The 22361-nt window shown below is 28.9% G+C and overlaps 4 protein-coding genes across 4 annotated transcripts; 3 read left to right on the top strand and 1 right to left on the bottom strand.

The window, feature by feature from the left end:
- Positions 1-3779: 3779 nt before the first annotated feature.
- OCT59_025225 (uncharacterized protein) lies at positions 3780-4556 on the bottom strand (the record flags this gene model as incomplete). Its single annotated transcript, XM_025310627.2, has 6 exons — positions 3780-3883; positions 3964-4005; positions 4085-4126; positions 4207-4248; positions 4328-4369; positions 4448-4556. The coding sequence occupies 6 exons, from the start codon at positions 4554-4556 to the stop codon at positions 3780-3782; spliced, it is 381 nt and encodes a 126-aa protein (XP_025180573.2).
- A 7445-nt stretch (positions 4557-12001) lies between these two features.
- OCT59_025224 (uncharacterized protein) lies at positions 12002-12660 on the top strand (the record flags this gene model as incomplete). Its single annotated transcript, XM_066136974.1, has 3 exons — positions 12002-12051; positions 12177-12481; positions 12557-12660. The coding sequence occupies 3 exons, from the start codon at positions 12002-12004 to the stop codon at positions 12658-12660; spliced, it is 459 nt and encodes a 152-aa protein (XP_065991950.1).
- A 4347-nt stretch (positions 12661-17007) lies between these two features.
- Positions 17008-17229, top strand: OCT59_025223 (uncharacterized protein; the record flags this gene model as incomplete). The annotated part of the gene is made up of 1 exon (XM_066136965.1): positions 17008-17229. One exon carries the CDS (start codon positions 17008-17010, stop codon positions 17227-17229), a length of 222 nt encoding a protein of 73 aa, XP_065991949.1.
- A 198-nt stretch (positions 17230-17427) lies between these two features.
- Positions 17428-17664, top strand: OCT59_025222 (uncharacterized protein; the record flags this gene model as incomplete). The annotated part of the gene is made up of 1 exon (XM_066136956.1): positions 17428-17664. The coding sequence occupies one exon, from the start codon at positions 17428-17430 to the stop codon at positions 17662-17664; it is 237 nt and encodes a 78-aa protein (XP_065991948.1).
- Between the last annotated feature and the right edge of the window lie 4697 nt (positions 17665-22361).

Here is a 22361-nt window from a genome sequence, read left to right as displayed (position 1 = left end):
TTTATTTAACAGAGTCATTGTAGGTAAAATTTCAAGAAAATTTTTTAATTTGTATACCACCGTCTTGTTATTAGAATCCGTGATGTCACCTTTATATTCTTCCATTATTATCATATAAGAATTTTTCCAATCAATCTGCGCATCCAAAATATTAACTCTTAAAGTCCTACTAATATCTAATGACAGCCAAGCCGCTTTATAATATCTTTGATTAAATTCTTTCATAAAATCTCTTGGTGCTTCTTTGATTAACTCTCTTTTCCAATATAAATTATATTCCTATGACATGTCTTCTGGAATATTCAAATATGTTATTAAACTACCCTCCGTCTCTCTTAATGCTAATTTACTCAAACTATCAGCCATTTCATTGCCTAAATCACCAGAATGTCCTTTAATCTTATATACACTTATATTTAAATCTAGATATTTAACCATATATCTTACCCACTTCCAAATACCACTAAATTTAACATTCCAAATTCTTCTCGTTGACCATATACCATTTTTAACCTCCACTAGCTTATCCCATAAATCTTTTACTATTTTACTATCTGTAATAATTTTAACACTATTACCCTTATTTACAATCATTAACGCTGCTACTATTGCAACCAATTCTAATTCCCAAACCTCATAATTTCCTTTTATTTTTAAACGACCTTTACTTAAAATCTTATCCCCATTAAAAATCACCCAACCTATACCATTAACATACTCTTTTTTACTACCATCAGTATAAATTTTTAAATCACTTTGATTTACGTCAACTAAATCTAAATATTCCTTTTCTAATAACCTAAAACCTTGTCCTCCAACAAAACACTTTTCTATAAGCTTAAATCTATTATCAAACTCAATTAAATCATCATACTCTCTACCAATATAAATTTCATTAAATTTTTCCCAAGAGTCCCTTAATATCACATTATTATTATACAAATCATAAACTTCACTAATTAACTCATAACACGCAAAAACTTCTCTTTGATCATTTTTCATTAGTTTATTTTCTAATTCTTTGAACCAATTTGGTATTTTGCCTTTACTACTTCGTCCTGCTTCTGCTGTTACTTGTCTCCATGTTTTTAATCTGTTATTTTCATCAATCAATTGCGTAATATACATTATATTGACCAAACTCAAACTTTTAACACTACAACTCAAAATATTTTTGTCAATCATCTCATCAATTGACATATGTCCACCACTAACTACATGTCCATGCAATCTATTATGATTGCACAACTTGAAATTATCTTCTGCCAAAACCTTTAACCTTTCTAACAACCAAATTTGCTTTCTATTATTAAAAATATGTTTTATATCGTTAAAAATGCATCCATTAAACCAAATAATCTCTTTAATAGACGCTATTTTAATTTTCATAATCTTTCCTAGTAATCCTTCATGATTTATACAATATAAAATACTTTTAACTAACGATTCTTTTTGTAGTGCTTCAACGCTCTTACAACCCAAAAAATCTTTATCATGAATTACACTATTACTTGTATGAGCTGCTAAACCACATTTTTGTTTAATTACACTTCGGATCTTACTATCCAATTTCTCTATAAGTACTTTATTTAACACTGTACATTGCAATTGATATTCTACTACAGGAATTATCACAGTGTTCCATAAATAAATACATTCTTTTGCAGTTAATTTTTTCCAACGCATCACATTCGTTAATCTTTTCACACAATCTTCAATTATCCTGTTATGCGATTTAAAATTTGCTTGAGCACTAAACCAAACACCTAAAAACCGAGCACCTTCTTCTGAGTTATTTATTTTAACACTACATCCATCTAATAAAACTTGATTCTCTTCTTCCTTATCCTCAATCTTGTTTCCTATTACTAACAGTTCATATTTTTTTGGGTTTGCTTTGATATCACTTAATCTAAAGAAGCTATTACAAATATTGTATAGTTTTACTAGATTCTCTTTACTACTACTAATTAGATTAGCGTTATCCATGAAGGCTAAATGATTAATTTTCTCATTAATAATATTCGTCCATCCTGTATTAATATTAATAATTTCTTGTGCTTTTATTTCATAACCCCAACTGTCTTCTTTTTTTAAACGATCTAGTAATGGCTCAAAAAAAATCCTCCACAGGATCGGGGACCATACTTCACCCTGGTCTATGCCGTCCTCAACCTCATAAAAATTTGTATAATCATTCTGTACCATCACTCTATTCTCTCTATTATAAAAAATTTCTTCCACAATATCAACAAATCCTTCTGGAATCTTTAATCTTTCCAAAGCCTTTATTAACAAAAAGCCTAAAACTGAATCATAGGCTTTGGAGATGTCCATCATTAATACCCAGCATTCTTTCTTACGAAGTCTAGCGTCTTCTATAATTGATTGTAAAATTTTTATCGGTTCAAAACAACTCTCTCCCTCTAATGCCGCAAAATTATAACCCTTCAAAACTTTGTATTCTTTCAGAATTTTTGTCAATCGTTTTGTTAAAATTTTTAACATACATTTTCTTACACACTCTAATAACGTAATTGGACGTGTGATCGAAATATCACCTCCCCAATCTTCTTTTTTTGGAATCGGAAAAATTTGGCCTTTCAACCAATCTTTAGGAAATTTCCTTGTCTTTAAACATGAATTCATTAGATCAACTAGTTTTCCTTTCATTACATTCCTGTTATGCTTCATGAAATCGTATGTGATTCCTGAAATTCCTGGTGCCCTCCAATTGTTAGTTGATGCTAATATTTCTTCGAATTCACTTAATTCGATTTGTTCCATTAACGACTCATAAATACATTCATCTATATCTGTCCTTGGTTCATATTCATGTTTCCAATAATCCCATTCGTTCATATCACAGGTCGAACAGATGTCATTATCGCAAAATTTGCCTGGAATTTTTCTGGCAAATTGAGAATTATCCCGGTAAATTGAGGTAAATTGTGTTACAATTTTGGGATAATGGAGGACTTACAATTTGGCAAATTTTGTCAAAATGGCGGAATTCCTACAGAATTCCTAATTCAAATGTTGAGAAATTTTTCAGTAAATTATCATTAAATTGTGGGAAATTTTAGGCAAATTTTTAGTAATGTTATGCAAACGAAGTGTAAATTGTGGTGAATTTAGTTAAATTTTTAGTAATTTTATGCAAACGTAATGTAAATTGTGGTGAATTTTAGGCAAATTTTTAGTAATTTTATGCAAACGAAGTGCAAATTGTGGTGAATTTAGTTAAATTTTTAGTAATTATATGTAAACGTAATGTAAATTGTGGTGAATTTAGTTAAATTTTTAGTAATGCTATGCAAACGAAGTGCAAATTGTGGTAAATTTAGTTAAATTTTTAGTAATGTTATGCAAACGTAATGCAAATAATGGTAAATTGTAGTGTATTTTTAGTAATATTATGTAAATTGTTGAAAATTTAGGTGAATTTTTCAGCAATGTTGTGCAAACGTAATACAAATTGTGGAAAATTGTGGTGAATTTTGCATTTTTTTGGTAAATGTTAGCTAGATTTTTGAATAATTTAGTGAAATTTAGGATAATTTCGGACAATTGAGTGAAAATGTCTTACCGATTTTGGACAATTGAGTGTAAACGATATAAATGCAACATTTTCGAAGATAATTTAGTGAAATTTTGCAATAATTTCAGATAATTGAGTGAAATTTTCAGACAATTGAGCGAAATTTAGTAATAATTTTAAACAATTTAGTGTAAACGCCATGACAATTTAAAACACTGATTTATAATCTATTATAATTTTATTTATTAATAAATGCACAATTATTATTATTTAACGATAATCTATATTTATCAGATATCCGATAATCTATGGATAATCCGCACCAGTGCCAAAATAGAAAACCTAAAAAAGAAAAAAAACGAAACATTAATATACGTTTCGTAAAAAAAAATAAATTAAAGAAACATTTCGAAGTTATATACCTTCGAAATGTTGAATTCCATACGTCCAATAAGCCGCTGAACCTAAAAAAGAAAAAAAACGAAACATTAATTTATGTTTCATGAAAAAATTAAATTAAAGAAACATTTCGAAGTTATATACCTTCGAAATGTTGAATTCCATACGTCCAATAAGCCGCTGAACCTAAAAAAGAAAAAAAACGAAACATTAATTTATGTTTCATGAAAAAAATTAAATTAAAGAAACATTTCGAAGTTATATACCTTCGAAATGTTGAATTCCATACGTCCAATAAGCCGCTGAACCTAAAAAGAAAAAAAAACGAAACATTAATTTATGTTTCGTGAAAAAATTAAATTAAAGAAACATTTCGAAGTTACATACCTTCGAAATGTTGAATTCCATATGTCCAATGAGCTGCTGAACCTAAAAAAGAAAAAAAAACGAAACATTAATAACCGTTTCGTTGAAAAAAATAAAAATAAAAAATATTTCGAAGTATACCTTCGAAATATTCCCTTTCATTTTCCCTTTCCCTTTCGTTCTCACCCTTCCCTTTCGTCTTCTCTTTCGTTTTCTCTTTTCCTTTACATTTTTCACCTTCCCCTTTCATTTTTCACATTCCCCTTTCATTTTTCACCTTTCCCTTTCGTTCTCATCTTTCTCTTTTCTTTCGTTCTCACCTTTCCCTTTCATTCCTTTAACCTATAAAAAAACAAAAAATAAACGAAACTTAAATAATGTTTCGTTATATAATAAAAGAACACCCCACCAAATGCCCGGAGCAGGGACGATGATTTTTTGCGGCGGTATAAAGTAAATTTTGTGTGTGATAAAAATAAATTTTGTGAAATTTTGTGATTTGGCCAGAATTATGCAAGGTTGGCCAACATTACTATTCGTAAATTCTGGTCAAATTTAGTGTCTGCCAGAATTATAATGATTTCAAATCCTAAATCAGGCCAAAAACTTGAAAATTATCAACATTTTTATAACCAAATTTTGTGATTTTCTGTGAAATTCTGTGATCACAAAAAATCATCGTCCCTGGCCCAGAGTTTCCTTTGTCCTACAAAAAGTAAAGGAAAGAAACGTTTAATATCGTTTCTTTAAAAAAAAACAATAAATTAAGTTTCGCAACGATTCGTTGCGAAACTCACCGGGTCGTTTCATCCAAACGTCCAGAATCTACAAAAAGAAGGAAAGAAACGTTAGTTAACGTTTCTTTTAATAAAAAAAAAATAAAAAATTAAGTATCGCAATGTAACATTGCGAAACTTACCGGTTCGTTTCCATCATTCTAACATCCAGAACCTACAAAAAGTAAAAAAGAAACGTTAATATAAACGTTTCTTATAATAAAAAAAATAAAAATTAAGTTTCGCAATGTAACATTGCGAAACTTTACCATCATCCTAATGTCCGGAACCTACAAAAAGTAAAATAAAGAAACGTTAGTTAACGTTTCTTAAAAAGAAATAAATAAAAATAAAGTTTCGCAACACAATGTTGCGAAACTCACCGGTTCATTTCGAACTCATCATCCAAACGTCCGGCGTTCCTACAAAAAGAAAAAGGAAACTTAGAAACGTTTCCTTACAAAAAAAAGAAAAAAATTTTTTTCTTAAAAGTTTTGAAGCGTACAACAACACGCTTCGAAACTTACCGATTCGCCTTCCAAAGTCGAATATCGAAAAATCTCTACAAAAAAAAAAATAGGAAACGTTAGAAACGTTTCCTTACAAAAAATTAAAAAAAAATAATTTTTTTTAAAAAAGTTTTGAAGCGAAACGCTTGAAACTTACCCTTTCGGTTCCTTGCTTCCCGAAGTCGAATACCGAAAGACCTACATAAAAAAAGAAAGAAAGGAAACGTTAGAAAAGTTTCCTAAAGAAATTAAAAATTTTCAAAAAGTTTCGAAGCATATGCTTCGAAACTTACCATTTCAAATCCCAAAGAAGCATGCCGAAAGACCTACACAAAAAAAAAAAATAAGAAATGTTAGATACGTTTCCTAAAGAAATTAAAAAAAAACACTGTTTCGAAGCGAACTCGCTTCGAAACTTACCCTTAATTTCCTAAATTTCTGAAATCGAATATCGAGATCTAAAAAAAAAGAGAGTATAGGAAGCGTTAGAAACATTTTCTAAAAGAAATTAAAAAAATATATTAAAAGTTTCGAAGCGAACGCTTCGAAACTTACCATTTCGTTGGAATTTTCCGGGAAGGGAAAGGGGAAGGGGAGAGAAAGAGAGGGGAAAAGGGCGAAGGGAAGGGAAATAAAACGAAAAGGGAGGAAGAGAACGAAAGGGAAAGGGAAAGGGAACGAAAGGGAAAGGGGAAAGGGAAGAAAGAAAGAGGACGTGAGAAAAAAAAATTAAGCTTTTGCTAAAAAAAGCTTAATTTTTTTTTTCGTTATACCGCAGCTGAAGCTGCGGTAATTATTAAGTAATATCACGTGACGCACGTGATATATAATTTTATATAAATAGGGGCTTTCCCCCCGCCCCGGAATTTTTTTTTTTATTTTAATAATTTTAAATAGATGTATATATATGCTTATATATACATATATATATATCTATTAACTAATACTTTACGAAAAGCCCCTCCTCTGTAAACAGGTAGAGGTCATAAAGTACCTATAGGGGGAGAGCCATTGCTGCTCCCTCCGCCTGTTTATAGTGACAAAAAGAGGGAGTCTTCAGTAGTAAGGTTTAGTATTAAATTACATCACAACACATCGTGTTATATTAACAATGTGTTTAATGTTAAATAATGCGTTTAAAATATAAATATTATAAATTTAATAATGTACGTAATTAAATAAATAAAAATTATCATCAATTTTAATGTAATTAAGTGTAATGCTATGTTATCCAATGTAATTGTAGTATTTTTTTTTGTGTTTTTTAGTGCAATTCCGCGTTTTTTAGTGCAATTCCGCATTTTCTAGCATAATGTTACATTTTCCAGTATAACGCGAAATTTTTTTAAAAAAAAATGATAATTGTGGTACTTTTTAGTGTAATGCTACATTGTCTAGTGCAATTGTGGTATTTTTTAGTGCAATTCTGAATTTTCTAGCATAATGTTACATTTTCCAGCATAACACGAAATTTTCTAAAAAATATGATAATTGTGGTACTTTTTAGTGTAATGCTACATTGTCTAGTGTAATTGTGGTATTTTTTAGTGCAATGCCGCATAATCTAGTATAGTGCTACATTTTTTAGTATAATTTAATGTAATGTGGAATTTTCCAAAAAATGAGATAATTGTGATGCTTTTTAGTGTAATTTGGTGAAATGCTACATTTTCCAGTGTAATGCTATATTACTGAGCATTTTCAAAAAAAAATGTAAAATCTTAACATTCTGACGAAAATGAAACATTTTGACCAAAAAAACGTAAAATTTGCTGAAAATATGCAACATTTGACAGAAAATATAGAATTTTCATAAAAAAATACACCATTTGCAAGAAAATCAGAATATTTGACAAAATTTGAATTTAATTGACAATGTTATAACAATTTTATGAAATGTTGTTACAATGATATCACATTGAAGATAAAATGTGGCATTTTCATAAAAATGCACCATTTGCAAGAAAATTGGAACATTTGACAAAAAAAAAGCAAAATTTGATTTTAATTGACAATGTTATAACAATTTTATTAAATGTTATTACATTTGAGGTAAAATGTGAAATTTTCATAAAAATGCACCATTTGCAAGAAAATTGGAACATTTAACAAAAAAAAAGCAAAATTTGATTTTAATGACAATGTTATAACAATGTTACGAAATGTTACAAAAATGTTACATTTGAGATATAATGTAGCATTTTCCCAAAATTTCATAAGATTTGCTAAATCGGACAATGTTGTAACAATGCTATTCCAAAAAATTGCTCAGCGTAATGCAGCATTTTCCACAATTTTCCACCATTTTCCAGGAAAATGGGGAATTTGCATTTTTTGAATTTTGGACAATGGCGCCCCTTCGACCTGTGTATCAATGCTTCTTTTTTTTGTCCATTCTTTATAATGCACATACACTTTATTTTTGATTTCTTCTTTATCCACTATAATATCAATTTCCTCTTCATGTTTACATACCAACCTAGAAAAATCAATAACATGTCGTTTTTTGTTTTCAAATATTTTCCTAATAAAACTACCTGGATTCGATATCGCTAATTGTTGTCTTTTAATAATTTTTTCTCTAATCTGTTTATGTTTTATCCTTTCTCCAATATTTTCCAAATCTTTTTTAATATTCTTAACCTTATTGTTAAGACTTTCCCAATTCTCTTGATTAATTTCTTCCAGTTTATATGTATTAAACTTGTATTCCTCTTGCATCGTCAAATTATTGTGGTTAATAATTTTTCTATTATTATCATATAAGACTTTGTCAATTTGTGATATTTCATCCAACTGCATTGCTATAACCTTTTTTAATTTTTTAAATCTTGTCCTGATCTTTTTACTTCGTTGATAAATTTGCAAAATCTTTTTAAATTCTTTATCACGTAATAGTAGATCATTTCCCGAAACTCTCATTTTCTTAATTTCTTTTTTTGGTAATATTTTTTCCCCTTCCATAAAACAATCTTTAATCATTTTCCACGTGCCTTCAATACCCATATCATATTCATTAGCTATACTAACCTTCAACTTATTTTCTATGATTTCTGCAAATTCTTTCCATTTCTCTTGTACTTTATTTCTGTCCAATATAGTACTAACTTCACTTACATCTAATGTAACTTCTTCTCTCTCCTTTATTTCTTCATTAATATCCTTTAATTTTATTTCTATTAGTCTATGGTCGCTCTCAACAAAATCTTCAAATTCAAATGCCTTAAAATCTTCTAATAAAAAATCCATAGAATCTCTAATCCAAATATAATCAATTCTACTACAATTATTACCTGACTTCCACGTAAAATTACTGTCTACATTAAAACTATTGATGATATATTCAGAATCAATAAAATTATTTTTTAATAACCAATTAATTATTTTGCATTTTTTTCCTTTAACGCTATTAAGACCCTTATCTAAGAACTCTTCTACCTTATAATGTTCATTAAGATCTCCCATTACTACTAAATCCCATTTATCATAGTCACAATCATTCCACTTTGTTAACTTATCTTGAATTTCTTGAACTTTTACTACATTTTCTAATTTTTCAATCGGTCTATATATTAAAATACACCTAAAATTTTTAACCTTATTTTTAAAAACTAGATCCACTTTAATTGCTACTCCTTCTATTCTTTCTATATTTGTTACATGATATGCCAGCAACTTTTTAATTAACAAAGTCACTCCTTCTTTGCTCGAGTTTTCGTTACATGCACTGTAACTGATATAATTATCTAAACCTATAAATCTGAATTTTGCCGCCTCTGATTTAAGCTTTGTTTCACATAAACCCAAAATATCCCATTTGTTTTCCTTTAAAGCATCCACTAATAAACCATATTTGTCCTCTTTCCCTAACCCTTGTACGTTATAAACTGCCAGTTTTTTTATATTTTTGTCTGTTTTAATTTGTTTTTGTATATTTTTATATCTATTTTTATCTATTTTTTTGTTTTTCTTTGTTCTTATATTGATATTATCTAAAATTTCTATATTTTGTTCTCTTCCTCTCTTATTCGAATTATAATGGTCTATTTCCTCCACCTTCAACTCCTCTATGCCTTTCCCGCTCCTTTCTTTTGTCTTTATTGATTTAAAATTATTTGCAACTTCAGTATTTCCTGAAGTTGTTACCTCCATTCTGAGAACCATTCCCTGCATATCGTTGTTGATTAAATCTATTTCCATACCTTTGTTCACGAAATTGTTGTCTGTATTGATGTTGTAATTGTGGATTACCTTGGGCATGAAAAAACCTATTACCTCTCTGATACTCTATATTATAATCTTGTCTTTGATGATTTTGTGATTGAAACTTTTCTTGATTTTTATATCCTTGTTTACCAGTTCCATTGAAACTATTACTGTATTCGTTTCTGCAATCCCTTGCTAAATGTCCAATTTTTTTACAATTAAAACATCTTATTCCTGATCCTTGACCCCGCTGCTTCTTTGAATTCTATTTTCTTTTTGATAAAAAAAATGATGATTTTGACAAAATCTCGCCAAATGTCCTACATTACCACAACTGTAGCATCTCAGTCCTATTTCTTCACTTTTAACTCTTTCCTGATTTCTATAACCTTGCTGTTGAAAATTATTATTCTGACAAAATTTGGCCATATGTCCCATACTACCGCAATTATAACACATGATTTCTCTTTCTTTTTTAATCGATTTGTTAAAATTCCTAATTTGTTTATTGTCATTGTTCTCCATTTCCCATCTATAACCTCTTCCTTCAAATACGAATTCTTTTTTCACACATCTTAACATGTCTTGATTGTTGTCAAATGTGACTTCTAATCTTAGTGTATTACCACTATCCACTAAAAGCCAACTCTTTGCGTTAAAATTATATAATTGTCTCGTAAAACTACTTTCTGTAGTATCTTTATCTACATTATTTATCCATGCTTTAAAAGTTTTGCGTTTCTTTTTTTCTTCTGTACTCAACCTCTCCGGCCAAACTTCAGCTCTTCCTTTGCCAATTTCAATCGACCATGTGTTATTGAAAGTGACATCGGAACACGTTACTTTTATCGTTACTCTAAAAGAATTATTATATCTGTACTCTATCTTTTTAATATGTTGAACTTCACCTAATGTATTAATTACCGCCTCGCATACTTCCTGTTGTGAAAAAGATTTATCTACTTTGGTAAGCCAGATAACTTGTTCATTCAATGTTGCATTTAAACTAATAATGGGTATGAACTTGTAAGGAAACTCTCTATCCTTTCCTGAAGTATCAAGAATTTTTTCTACCTCATCATTACTAGAAACAGCAACTACAATATATGTGCGTCTATACTCTGGTAAGAAATATTATATTTCTGAATTAAATTCTTGACGTAATCTATTTTCTGCTGATCCGACAATTTACCACTTATAGTATATGATCTTATCCCAATATGGTAATGCTCCTGATTTTCCACGTCAGCCGCTCTGTGTATTGACATATTTTTTCCTTTAGTAGTTCTAATACCTTTCATCTCATTTTCATTGGTGTCTGACTTTATTACACAAGAACCAATATTCAGCTCTTTGTGTAGTCGTTCGTTGAATCCTGAAGATTGAGAATCTGAATTATAAAAATTCTGTCCTTCAAAAAGACCGTTACCATTAGAAGCTCCTGAGCGTTCTGATTCATTTGTAGATGTGATTTCCTCTACCACTGAAGTTTCGTGACTAATTAAATAGTCTTTTTTATTCACTACATCCAATAATTTTTGTAGTTCTTGCTTCATACTTCGTTCTTTAATTTCTGTATGTTGTTCCCATTCTTGTCGAGCTAGAACCATTTGTTGTTGAGCTTCTTCTATCATACTGTCTTTTGTTTTATTATATACTAGTTCACATAGTCTCTGTACCACTACTGCTTGTGAGTCCGCTAGTGCCATATACTCTGCTATTCTTTTATCTGTCTCTTCAACAACAAAACCTGCTTTTTCTATAACTTTTTCTTGTTCCTCTTTAGACTTAGACCCGAAGTCTTGCAATAAACTAACGTCTTCAGTTGAAACAGTCACTCCCATTTTTCAATTTTTTTTATTCAAAATTTTGACCGGATGATCGGCAGAAAGAGTTTTTTTTTTCAGTAAAAAATTCTGTAAAAAAATATTTGTATATTTAATATTATTTAATAAAAATTTTATTGATTATAAATGCATTTTAAATTCTGTTTGCAAATATAAAATATACGATTTAATTGAATAATATATACTATTTATCAGTACAAAATATGCAGTTTAAACTGGAAAAAAGTACTGTTTATCAGTATAAAATATACGGTTTATCCTGGAAAAGTATACTGTTCGCAATATAAAATATAAAACAATATACTGTTTATTAGTATAAAACATACGGTTTTTCTACTGTTTACAAGTATAAAACATATGGATGAAACTGGAAAAATATACTGTATGCAAACCGTATATATGATACGGTGTGCAGAATACCGAATATATACAGTATGTGAAAATACTGTAATTATACTGTAATAATACTATAAATATACTGTTCGCAAAATACGAAAATACAGTATACTAACTGTATATATATTTTTTATAGGGATAACGATGCTCCTGATGACTTTAATGCTTCAGAAGATACTCCTGATGGCTTTAACACTTCAGTACTCCCAGAAAGGTCGCAATTCCTACCTTTCAAATTGGATTGTAGTGCGACTATTGTCAAGTCTAACAAAATACACAGAGGAAATAACAAAATAGAATCTGCATCTAAAAGTCAGTCGAATAGAGTTACAAATAATAAAAGACGGATCATATCCACCAATTTACCTGAAAGTAAACATCAAAAATGTCAAGACAGTATCACTAATTTACTTCAACTATCAGAAAGTGAAGAGGAAAAATGTAATTGTAGACTTTTTCCTTTGTTTTTTTTTTGTTTACAATTTTGACTATTATCTTATTTATGATATATTACAGATGATAGCTATGAACATCTCAAAAGCTCAGATGAGGACGATGATGAAGATAAAACTGAGCAAGTCTTTACATCACATAGTGCAAAAAAAAGTAAATGTAATTAAGGCTGGACCAAGCCAATTATCTGTTTATCATAACCCTCCCCCCCTATTTTACGAAAATTAGCCCAGATATTATGCATTACGTATGACCAATAAAATTGCAGTATTTTACTCACATGAACTGAACCTTAATCAAACTTAAAACACCTTGCGAAAATTACGCAAATCTATCCATAATAAGGCAAATGATTCGCATTTATAATCGCATTCGTTACGCGTTTAGGGGTGCTTTTGAATAGCATTCTATGATAAGATTATTCTTTAAACTCAATATGCTTTATCTCTTGGTTCAGGTTAATGAAAGTATCAAGTGTATAGTTCCTGAACACGTGGTAAGCATAGAATCTACAGATAATCAATTCAGTAACCTTTTTGATGCAGTTACATCAGGAGAATATGGTGATAGAGAAGTAAAAGTTTTTATTAGACGGGAAAAGTCTGAAAATTGGAAGGAAGTTGATAATGGGTTAAAAGGCAACTTAGAAATGTTAGAAGTTTTGAGTTTTTTACAAGTCAAATTTAGTATTATTGAAAAAATAAACTCAGATACTCCAGCTTTAATTCAAAATACAGATGCTTTTAATATTTTAATGAACAATTCACGTCAACTTTTACTTCCTCAATGATGTACTGAATACAATCGTTGTAATCAACTTTACAACGAAATTATTGATCTTTTTCGTGATCAAAAAGTAGGCTGGATAAGTGATGTACACAACACAATTGGAAAAACATTTGTGAATCGTATTACAGATGCTATTTGGTATATCGATCCACATCTTTCCACATTGCATGCACGTTCATGTAGTTTGCCGGTCTTTTTTACACAATTAAAAACCTATCAGGATGGGGAAACATACAACAAATTTTACCATACTAGTCATCATAAAAAAGTCCAATTATCACAGCAAAAACTACTTTATCTTTCAAGTTCTCTTGAATTATCTATCAGTCAACCATGGACAAGTAATGATATCTGGGATCAAATAATTTCCGCAACTTTATCCTTGATCCAAACTCTTAAAAAATATGCAGAATATCTGGCCATAAAATGTACCAATATGACCAATCTTCATCATAGTGATGAAAGTGCTCGCAATCCTGAAAATGATTGCATCATGTATCGAATTTCTGCCTGCGAAGTTGAAAACCTTAATGAAAATTACAGCCAGCTAAATAATGTTTTACTTGAAACCCACTTTTAGAATATATTGATATTAAACAATATCTTCCAACTGATGTTATGAAACGATATCGATTTATAAAAGAATTGCAGCTCACATTTCCAATAGGTATATATAGGTTGGTATTTGCTTGATATAATCTCAATTTGTTTGTAAAAATTAATAAACAATTTTATTATTTAGATATTATCAAGGCAATTATTTAGGAACTATTAATTATGTTTGGAGAATTCTGGAAAATGAAGAACAAAATGAAACTTTAAAAGCACGCATGTTGGCTAGGATTAATAAAGAATTACCTCATTATTTTACACGACAAATGCGAAAGAATGTGTTAAACAAGGTAATAAACTAATATTAGTAATGCAATATATTTAATTTAAAGATACTGCATATTATCTCATCATAATTTGTTTTAGTATTCTTATATTCGGAAAGTTACACCAGCTGTATTACGAATGCTTCATTTTGATCTTACTGGTAATGCTGCTGTGACATCAGATGCTATCAGTCATGATGTAGAAAAGAGATTACGATTGATGTTATCTTTGGCAGATCCCAACATTATATTTGATCTACGAACAAATAATGGATTTAAAGGAACGAAATTTAATGTATTTTGGGATGAAATGGATGCTTATTTTAATGAGCAGGTATTATAAATGCTTTTATATTTATTTTATTATACATTCTTTTATTACAATGCATTTATTAAATTATTTATTTATTTAATTTATTTAATAATAGAATTTACTTGCAGTAGATGAACGACGACATGGAACAATTTTATACATGCCATTAGCATTATCTGTTCGTGATCTTCGTGAAATTATAACAGGAAGACTAAAAATTAACTACAATGATCCTCTTCCCTCCACTATTTATATTCCATCAGATGAATGGATTCGACTACAATTTTGTCCTACAAATGCCACTACAACAAGATCAATGCATCACACTAGTCAATTCAATGTTAAATTTAAGGTGCAAGGGCGGTTGCTTCGAAAAAGTAGTGATGATGCACATTATTGTGCAGCACTTTTTCGATACCTTAGAGAATTCTGCATCCAGTACAATCAATAGACTTGCTTAATTTCTGCTGATGACAAACATAAAGTGCCTATTGGAGAAGATGTTGCAGTTTCTACAGGTGTACGAAATCGGCATTCCATAGTTGCACAAAACAGCACTTTAGCTTCAGCTGATCACGATTTTACAAAACTTTCTATAACACCATCAGTTACATTTTTTATATCAATCTCTAGTGAAATTTCTGGATCATTTTATGATGGCCAAGTATTTGTATCCTACAAGGACACGACCTTTGAACCAAGTAATGCCATCAGGCATTCAGCTGAGTTTTTAAATGCACTTAATATTCAATATGCAAACCAAATGATGCCTCCAATCTTATGCCATTATACTGATGGAGGTCCAGACCATCGATGTAGTTATAGATCAGTACAGATTGCATTAATCTGTCTTTTTCTTTGTGGAGATTTTGATATACTTATTGCACTTCGTACTGCTCCTAATCATAGCTGGACAAATCCAGCAGAACGGATTATGAGCATTTTGAATCTAGGTCTTCAAGGCGTAGCACTTAAACGTGATCAAATGAGTCCTGAATCTAAAGCTTTGTTTGATACAGCAAATACATTAGATGATATATGAAATAAAGCTCAAGAATCCAATAAATTAGAATCTGAATTAAAAGAGAGTATAGCAAATGTTCAGAATATATTAAATAATCGAACAGAACGGCTTTTATTAAAAGAAAAGAAATTTAAATGCAATGATTCGGCAAATGAGGAAGCTATCACTGAATTATTTGGAGTAATTACTTATTTTATATATATTTTTTATTTTATATTGATTTTAATACTAATAATTAATTTTGGGTAGTCAATTTGTGATATAGATCCGACTTTAACAATTAAAGAGACTACACAAGCACAAATACGCCATCATTCTGCATTGATCAAATTTATGGATGCCCATTGCCGTACTCGTGCATATAGCTTTCAGGTAATATCACAGCATTTATAAAATTATGTAAAATAAATTATGATTAATTTTTTTACATTAATAATCTATTTTAAAGATAAAAAAGTGCAACAATATTACCTGTTCATATTGTAAACCAATTCACCTTCCGTCATCTGTATTTAATAACTTGAATTTTCTTCCAGATCCAATTCCTTCACGAGGTATTAAAATCTACTATTTGTATTTTTTATTCTAAATCAATTGAACTTTAGTAACTTTATTTTAACACTTTATTTTAACATTAGACAATACAGATCATTACATGCCTTTTCAAAACGTTTATGGAACTGAAACTACTGAAGAGTATAGGCCAACATATATGCAATCACAGGCGAATGCAGAACCTATTCCAAAGTCTATTTTGATAGGAGGGAAAATCCGTGGTTACATTGATTGTGAGGATTGTAGAAAACGCCGCTGTGTTTATAGTGATAGATCTATGAGTCGAGAGGAACAAGAAGATTATCAACAAGCATTAGACTCATATTCATACTCCTGTGGTGCACCAATTTTCCTGATAATCATTATTTGAGTGAAGTAATGTTTGTGCGTACACGAATCAGTTGTGACTCACCAATTGAGATACTGTATTATTCAAGTCGAAAACCAGGAAACTATCCGATTTGTTATTATTATGGAGAAAGTGAAGGTTTAGTGGATTCTTCTCAATCTTTGAAAGAACGTTTCAAACAAATTTATCCATTGTGTGAAGGGTGCCAGGGAAATAAAAAAGAATTTTATACTAAAGGAGAGATTAAAACTAACGGCCGTGCTTCAAAACGGCATAAAACATAAAATTTCATTTTATTTTTTGTACTCTTTTATTGTTTGTAATACAAAACTTTAATAGTCAATTTAATAAAAAAATGATTTCTCATTCGTGTAAGCAAAAATTATCATAATGTTGGCCGATACTATGGTCATGTGTTCTCTAGTGTAAATTTTTTTTAGCCCTCCCCCCCTCTCTTGGTTAACATATGTTATGAGAAACAGATAATTGGCTTGGTCCGGCCTAAGCGTTGTTTATTACTAATACCATTATTTAATAACTATATCATATATCTATAGACAAGCCTGAGGCGTTAAATGGAATGAAAAGTGTCTTTGAAGTTTGCCAATGGCTAATAACAGAAAGGATGGATATATTAATGATAGCAAATCAGATGTACAATGCTATGAATACATCACTAGATTCATCTCATGTAAATATGTCTACTATCCTAATGCCGAAATCCGCGACAGTGTACATGAAGATGAAAAGTCGCTTGCTCGGCTTTGGCATGAAGAAATAAAGTGTCTTTTTCTCAGGTGCAGAGCACCACCGGATGTAGCTATTTAGAGACTTGTCAAGAATATCTTTAATTATGACTTGTATAGTAACAATGCAGAAGAAGTCATTGGCCACTCTAAACGCGTTCTAACGGACTTCCGTAGCAAAGTAAATAAAAAAATTGATACAAAAGTCCATGAATTTAAAGAAAGCTGACTAAGAGCAGGACAAAGAACCACGCCAACAACTACAGAAATTGAAGAATTTATGTCTCAAGAGGTTGTTAAGCAGTTGTTATTCAGATATTTAGCGACTACTGACAAAGCTAAACTTAAAAAATGTGGTATTATGGAACGACTCGTATTATTTGTTGTGGAAGCGTTTAAGGTACATTATGTTAAATATGATGTTAAAACTATCAAGGATCTTGATAGGATTACGATGGAATGCAAAGTGCCAAGTAGATCTGGTAAAAATATTGCTTCGAGACTTTCGTTAGAATAAAGAAAAATATTGAAGAAATCAGAAAGACAAAAAATATTTTAAATTTTATTATTTATATATTCTTTACAAGCTTTTCAATATTACATTATATTATATTCTTCAAAAATTACATTTTATACATTTTTTTTAATTATAATTGTCATTTCTTCCGATTTTTTTTTTTAAAAAAAATATCTTAAAGCAATTTTCAAATATCATAACATCGTATTAGGTAATCAAGATTATCAATTTCACCATCTATTAATTAATAAGAAAAAAAATGCATAATTTACTTTAAAAAATGGATCCTTTATCGCATCTATACAGTTAGCGTGAAGTAGTAAGATATAAACTAAACAAAATTTTTGAAAACAAGTCTAATTAAATATTTTGTTTAAAAAAAAATTTAATATATTGCACTTCTTATCGCCTCTATATAGTCGACGTGAAGAAATAAGGTAGAAACTATTTAAAAAATTGCCACTTGCATGTGACCATAGAGTCATGTGATAGTCACATGCAAGTGGCACTAAAGCTGCTAAATCGGGGGTTTCAGTAAAGTTTGATTGGCTAATCAGAGCAATCATTTATTTGTTTTATAACGCGTATAACTTTATTTCATATTAAATAAAAATATAATAAAATAAAAATTAAGTTTCTTTATTTAACAATTTGAAAATGACTTTCCTTGGAATGTTTTAAGCTAGTTTTTGATCTTTTTTTTGTTACATTGCATTTCTCTAGGAGTCTGTTTCGTCTCAAAGAAGTACCCCTAAAAAAAAATTAATGGAAGAACGTTTCTAAACAAAAAAAAATGAAAAAAACGGAAAAAGCACTCACCCTTCTTCTATTTAGTCCCAGAAGTGTTCCTACAAAAACAAATTATTAGAAGAATGTTAAAAAACGTTTCTAAAATGAAACTAATGAAAAGAGTGAAAAACAAGACCCTCTTCCCTTACCTTTCATGTTCAGGAATCCATTTCACCTTCAGGGGACACCTTCAAGAGTTTTTCTAAGAAAAAAATTAACAAAAGAATGTTAAAAACGTTCTTAAACCAAAACAAGCAAAAAAAAGGAAAAAAAAGACTTCCTCCCTTACCTTTCATTTCCAGAGGTCCATTCCGCCTCCAGGAGATGTTCCTACAAAAAAAATTTAATAGACGTTAGAAAATGTTCTTAAACAAAGCAAACAAAAATTGACTTACCTAGTTGCCTTTCACCTATTTCGCTTCTAAAAGGTTTTTTTACAAAAAAAAAAATTAATAAGAAATGTTTTTAAACAAAGCAAATGAAAAATAACGAAGAAACACTTACTTTCGTCCATTTCGTTAAAACGTTTCTAAAGAAAAAAAAATAAAAAAATAAAATTAAAAAAATCGACACATAGCCAATCGAATTTAATTAATTTTAATAAGTCACGTGGAGTGCGCACATGCGCAGGGGATCTAGTTAACATTACCGACACACATTTTACTGACAGATACATTTTATCAACACTCATTTTACCGACACTCATACTCATTTTACCAACACTTGCAGTATTTATTACTATTCACTAGTAAAAAAATGGTCTATCCTACACATATCCTACACTGGCTACACATATCTTACATATATCGGGTACTCAAAATGTAGAAAATCATACACAAATAATACACATATCATACACATATTGGGTGCTTATATATATAGTATACCTATCAGGTACCTGATATATGTATGATATATATATTAGTACCCGATATGTGTATGATATGTGTATTATTTGTGTATGATTTTCTACATTTTAAGTACCCAATATGTGTAAGATATGTGTAGGATAAATCATTTTTTTACCAGTGATTTCACTACCCACTTTAGTTATGAAAATTAAAATACAAAAGAATCTTTTTTTTACCATAATATATAAAGTAAAGTTCATTTGTACTTGAAAAATTTTTAATAAACAAATTACAAAAAATTACATGTAAATCAAAAACTATTTACTCTTATTTATACATATTTGATAAGCAGACATGTTTAAAATTACAGGTTTTATATATTTAAAATTGTTCTTATAATTTGCTTTTTATTTATTAGTTTAGACCTTTTTTTGTTATTAGTAAGTATTCTAGCTAGAGTATTTCAAAATGCTAATCGAATATAATAACAATAATGTACTCAATCATTTCAAATAATAATAATAGGCAAAATGTATTTGACGACCCTGTCACCATGGCGACCCTCACTGGTCAAAATTAATACTATCGGGTACCTATCGGGTACCTGATATGTGTACAATATATGTGATATATGTGTATGATATTTAACAATGCTACACATATCAGGTACCCGATATGTGTAGTAGAAATGTAGAAAAACGGTGACACATCATGTACATATCACATATACATCTTACACATATCGGGTAGTTAAATATCGGTCACATATCATAGACTTATTGGGTACCCGATATATTATGATATATATCATATAGATATCATACAGATATCATACAGATATCAGACGGATAGATATAGGATAATGATTTCATATTAATACTAGTAAATTTATTATAATTTAATTCAGGCAAAAAAATTATAAAATGCAATAATAATTTATATATTTTTTTAATTTTAATTCAAAACTTTATTACAATTTAAATTTATTTACACTTTTTAATTAAAAAAAAACAATTATACTAATTATACTTGAATACTTGAATAAATATATATAATATATAACTTCTACTAAAAGTAGCATAAAAATAAAATCACTTGTTTGCTTATACCTGTTTGATTATTTAAAAGAAGCATTAATGATAAATATATTAGTAAGAGAAAAGAGAATGTTATTAAAAAATATTAGTATAGATATATAAATATAGAAAATATTAGTAGAAACATTAGCAGAAAGAAAAAGTTAGTAGAATAAAAAATGTTAGTAGAAAGAGAACGTATATCAGTAGTAATATAATATTAATAGAAAATTTTAAATAGTAAAAATATTAATATAGTAGAAAAAAATAATAAAAAATATATTAGTAGGAGTATTAGTAAAAGAAAAGAAAGAAACGAAAAAAAAATGGTAGAAAAACATTAATAAAGAAAAGAAATATTAGTAATATATACCTTTTTATGCATTTTTAGATATAACAAATAAAAAAAAAATATAAAAATATGTATTTCTGGATATATTAAATAGATAAAAAATTGTGTTTTTAAGTAAAAAAAAATTGAGAACGAAGAAAAGGTTTTAATAAGATAAACAAAAATGCGAAATGTAAATATTTAAATCATGTGATCACATGATAACAATATTACGTAACGTAACTTACCACATGTTATTTTATAGCCTGAATACATTTATAATTAAATTTGGTAAAATTACGTCGTAAAACAAAAATTTCTCAATCCAAATGACCCCTTCGATTAAAAAATTATCAAAAAAAAATCTTTCCAAATGAACCCTTAGAAAATTTCTCATCAAAAAAATATTTGAAATGACCCCTCTAGTTAAAAAACTTTTTTTAAAAAATTTCTTCAAATGAACCCTTAGAAGATTTATTAAAAAAATCTCAAAAAATCTTCCAAATGAATTCTTAGAATTTCTTTATTAAAAATAAAATGTCCTAAATGATCCCTTTAGTTTAAAAAATCCCAAAAAATAATTTCCCCAAATGAACTCCTGGAAATTTTCTGTCAAAAAATGCCCCAAACGATCCCTTTGGTTAAAAAATTCTTAAAAATAATCTCCCCAAACGAACTCTTAGAAAATTCTCTATCAAAAATGTTTCAAATGATCCCTTGGTTAAAAAATTCTCAAAATAATCTCCCCAAATGAATCCTTAGAAAATTCTCTATCAAAAAATGCCCTAAATGATCCTTTTAATTAAAAAATTCTTGAAAAACTATTTCCCAAACGAACTCTTAGAAAATTCTCTATCAAAAATGTTCCAAACATTCCCTTTAGTTAAAAAATTCTCAAAAATAATCTCTCCAAACGAATCCTTAGAAAATTCTCTATCAAATGCCCTAAACGATCTCCTTAATTAAAAAATTCAAAAAATAATTTCCCTAAACGAACTCTTAGAAAATTCTCAATCAAAAAATGCCCTAAATGATCCTTTTAGTTAAAAAATTCTCGAAAAACCATTTCCCAAACAAATTCTTAGAAAATTCTCTATCAAAAATGTTCCAAACGTTCCCTTTAATTAAAAAATTCTCAAAAACAATCTCTCCAAACGAATCATTAGAAAATTCTCTATCAAAAATGCCCTAAGCGATTCCCTTAATTAAAAAATACAAAAAATAATTTTCCTAAACGAACTCTTAGAAATTTCTCTATCAAATGATACCTTCAGTTAAAAAATTCTCAAAAAATAATTTTTCCAAACAAACTTTTAGAAAATTCTCTATCAAAAAAATTCTCTATCAAAAAATGTTCCAACAGTCCCTTTGGTTAAAAAATTCTCAAAAATAATATCTCCAAACGAATCATTAGAAAATTCTCTATCAAAAAATGCCCTAAACGATCCCCTTAATTAAAAAATTCAAAAAATAATTTCCCTAAACACTCTTAGAAAATTCTCTATCAAAAAATGCCCTAAATGATTCTTTTAATTAAAAAATTCTCGAAAAACCATTTCCCAAACGAACTCTTAGAAAATTCTCTATCAAAAATGTTCCAAACGTTCCCTTTAGTTAAAAAATCTCAAAAACAATCTCTTCAAACGAATC

This window comes from Rhizophagus irregularis, chromosome 5 (assembly GCF_026210795.1).
Source record: "Rhizophagus irregularis chromosome 5, complete sequence".
NCBI lineage: Eukaryota > Fungi > Glomeromycota > Glomeromycetes > Glomerales > Glomeraceae > Rhizophagus > Rhizophagus irregularis.
This window is presented reverse-complemented; position numbering and strand designations above follow the sequence as displayed.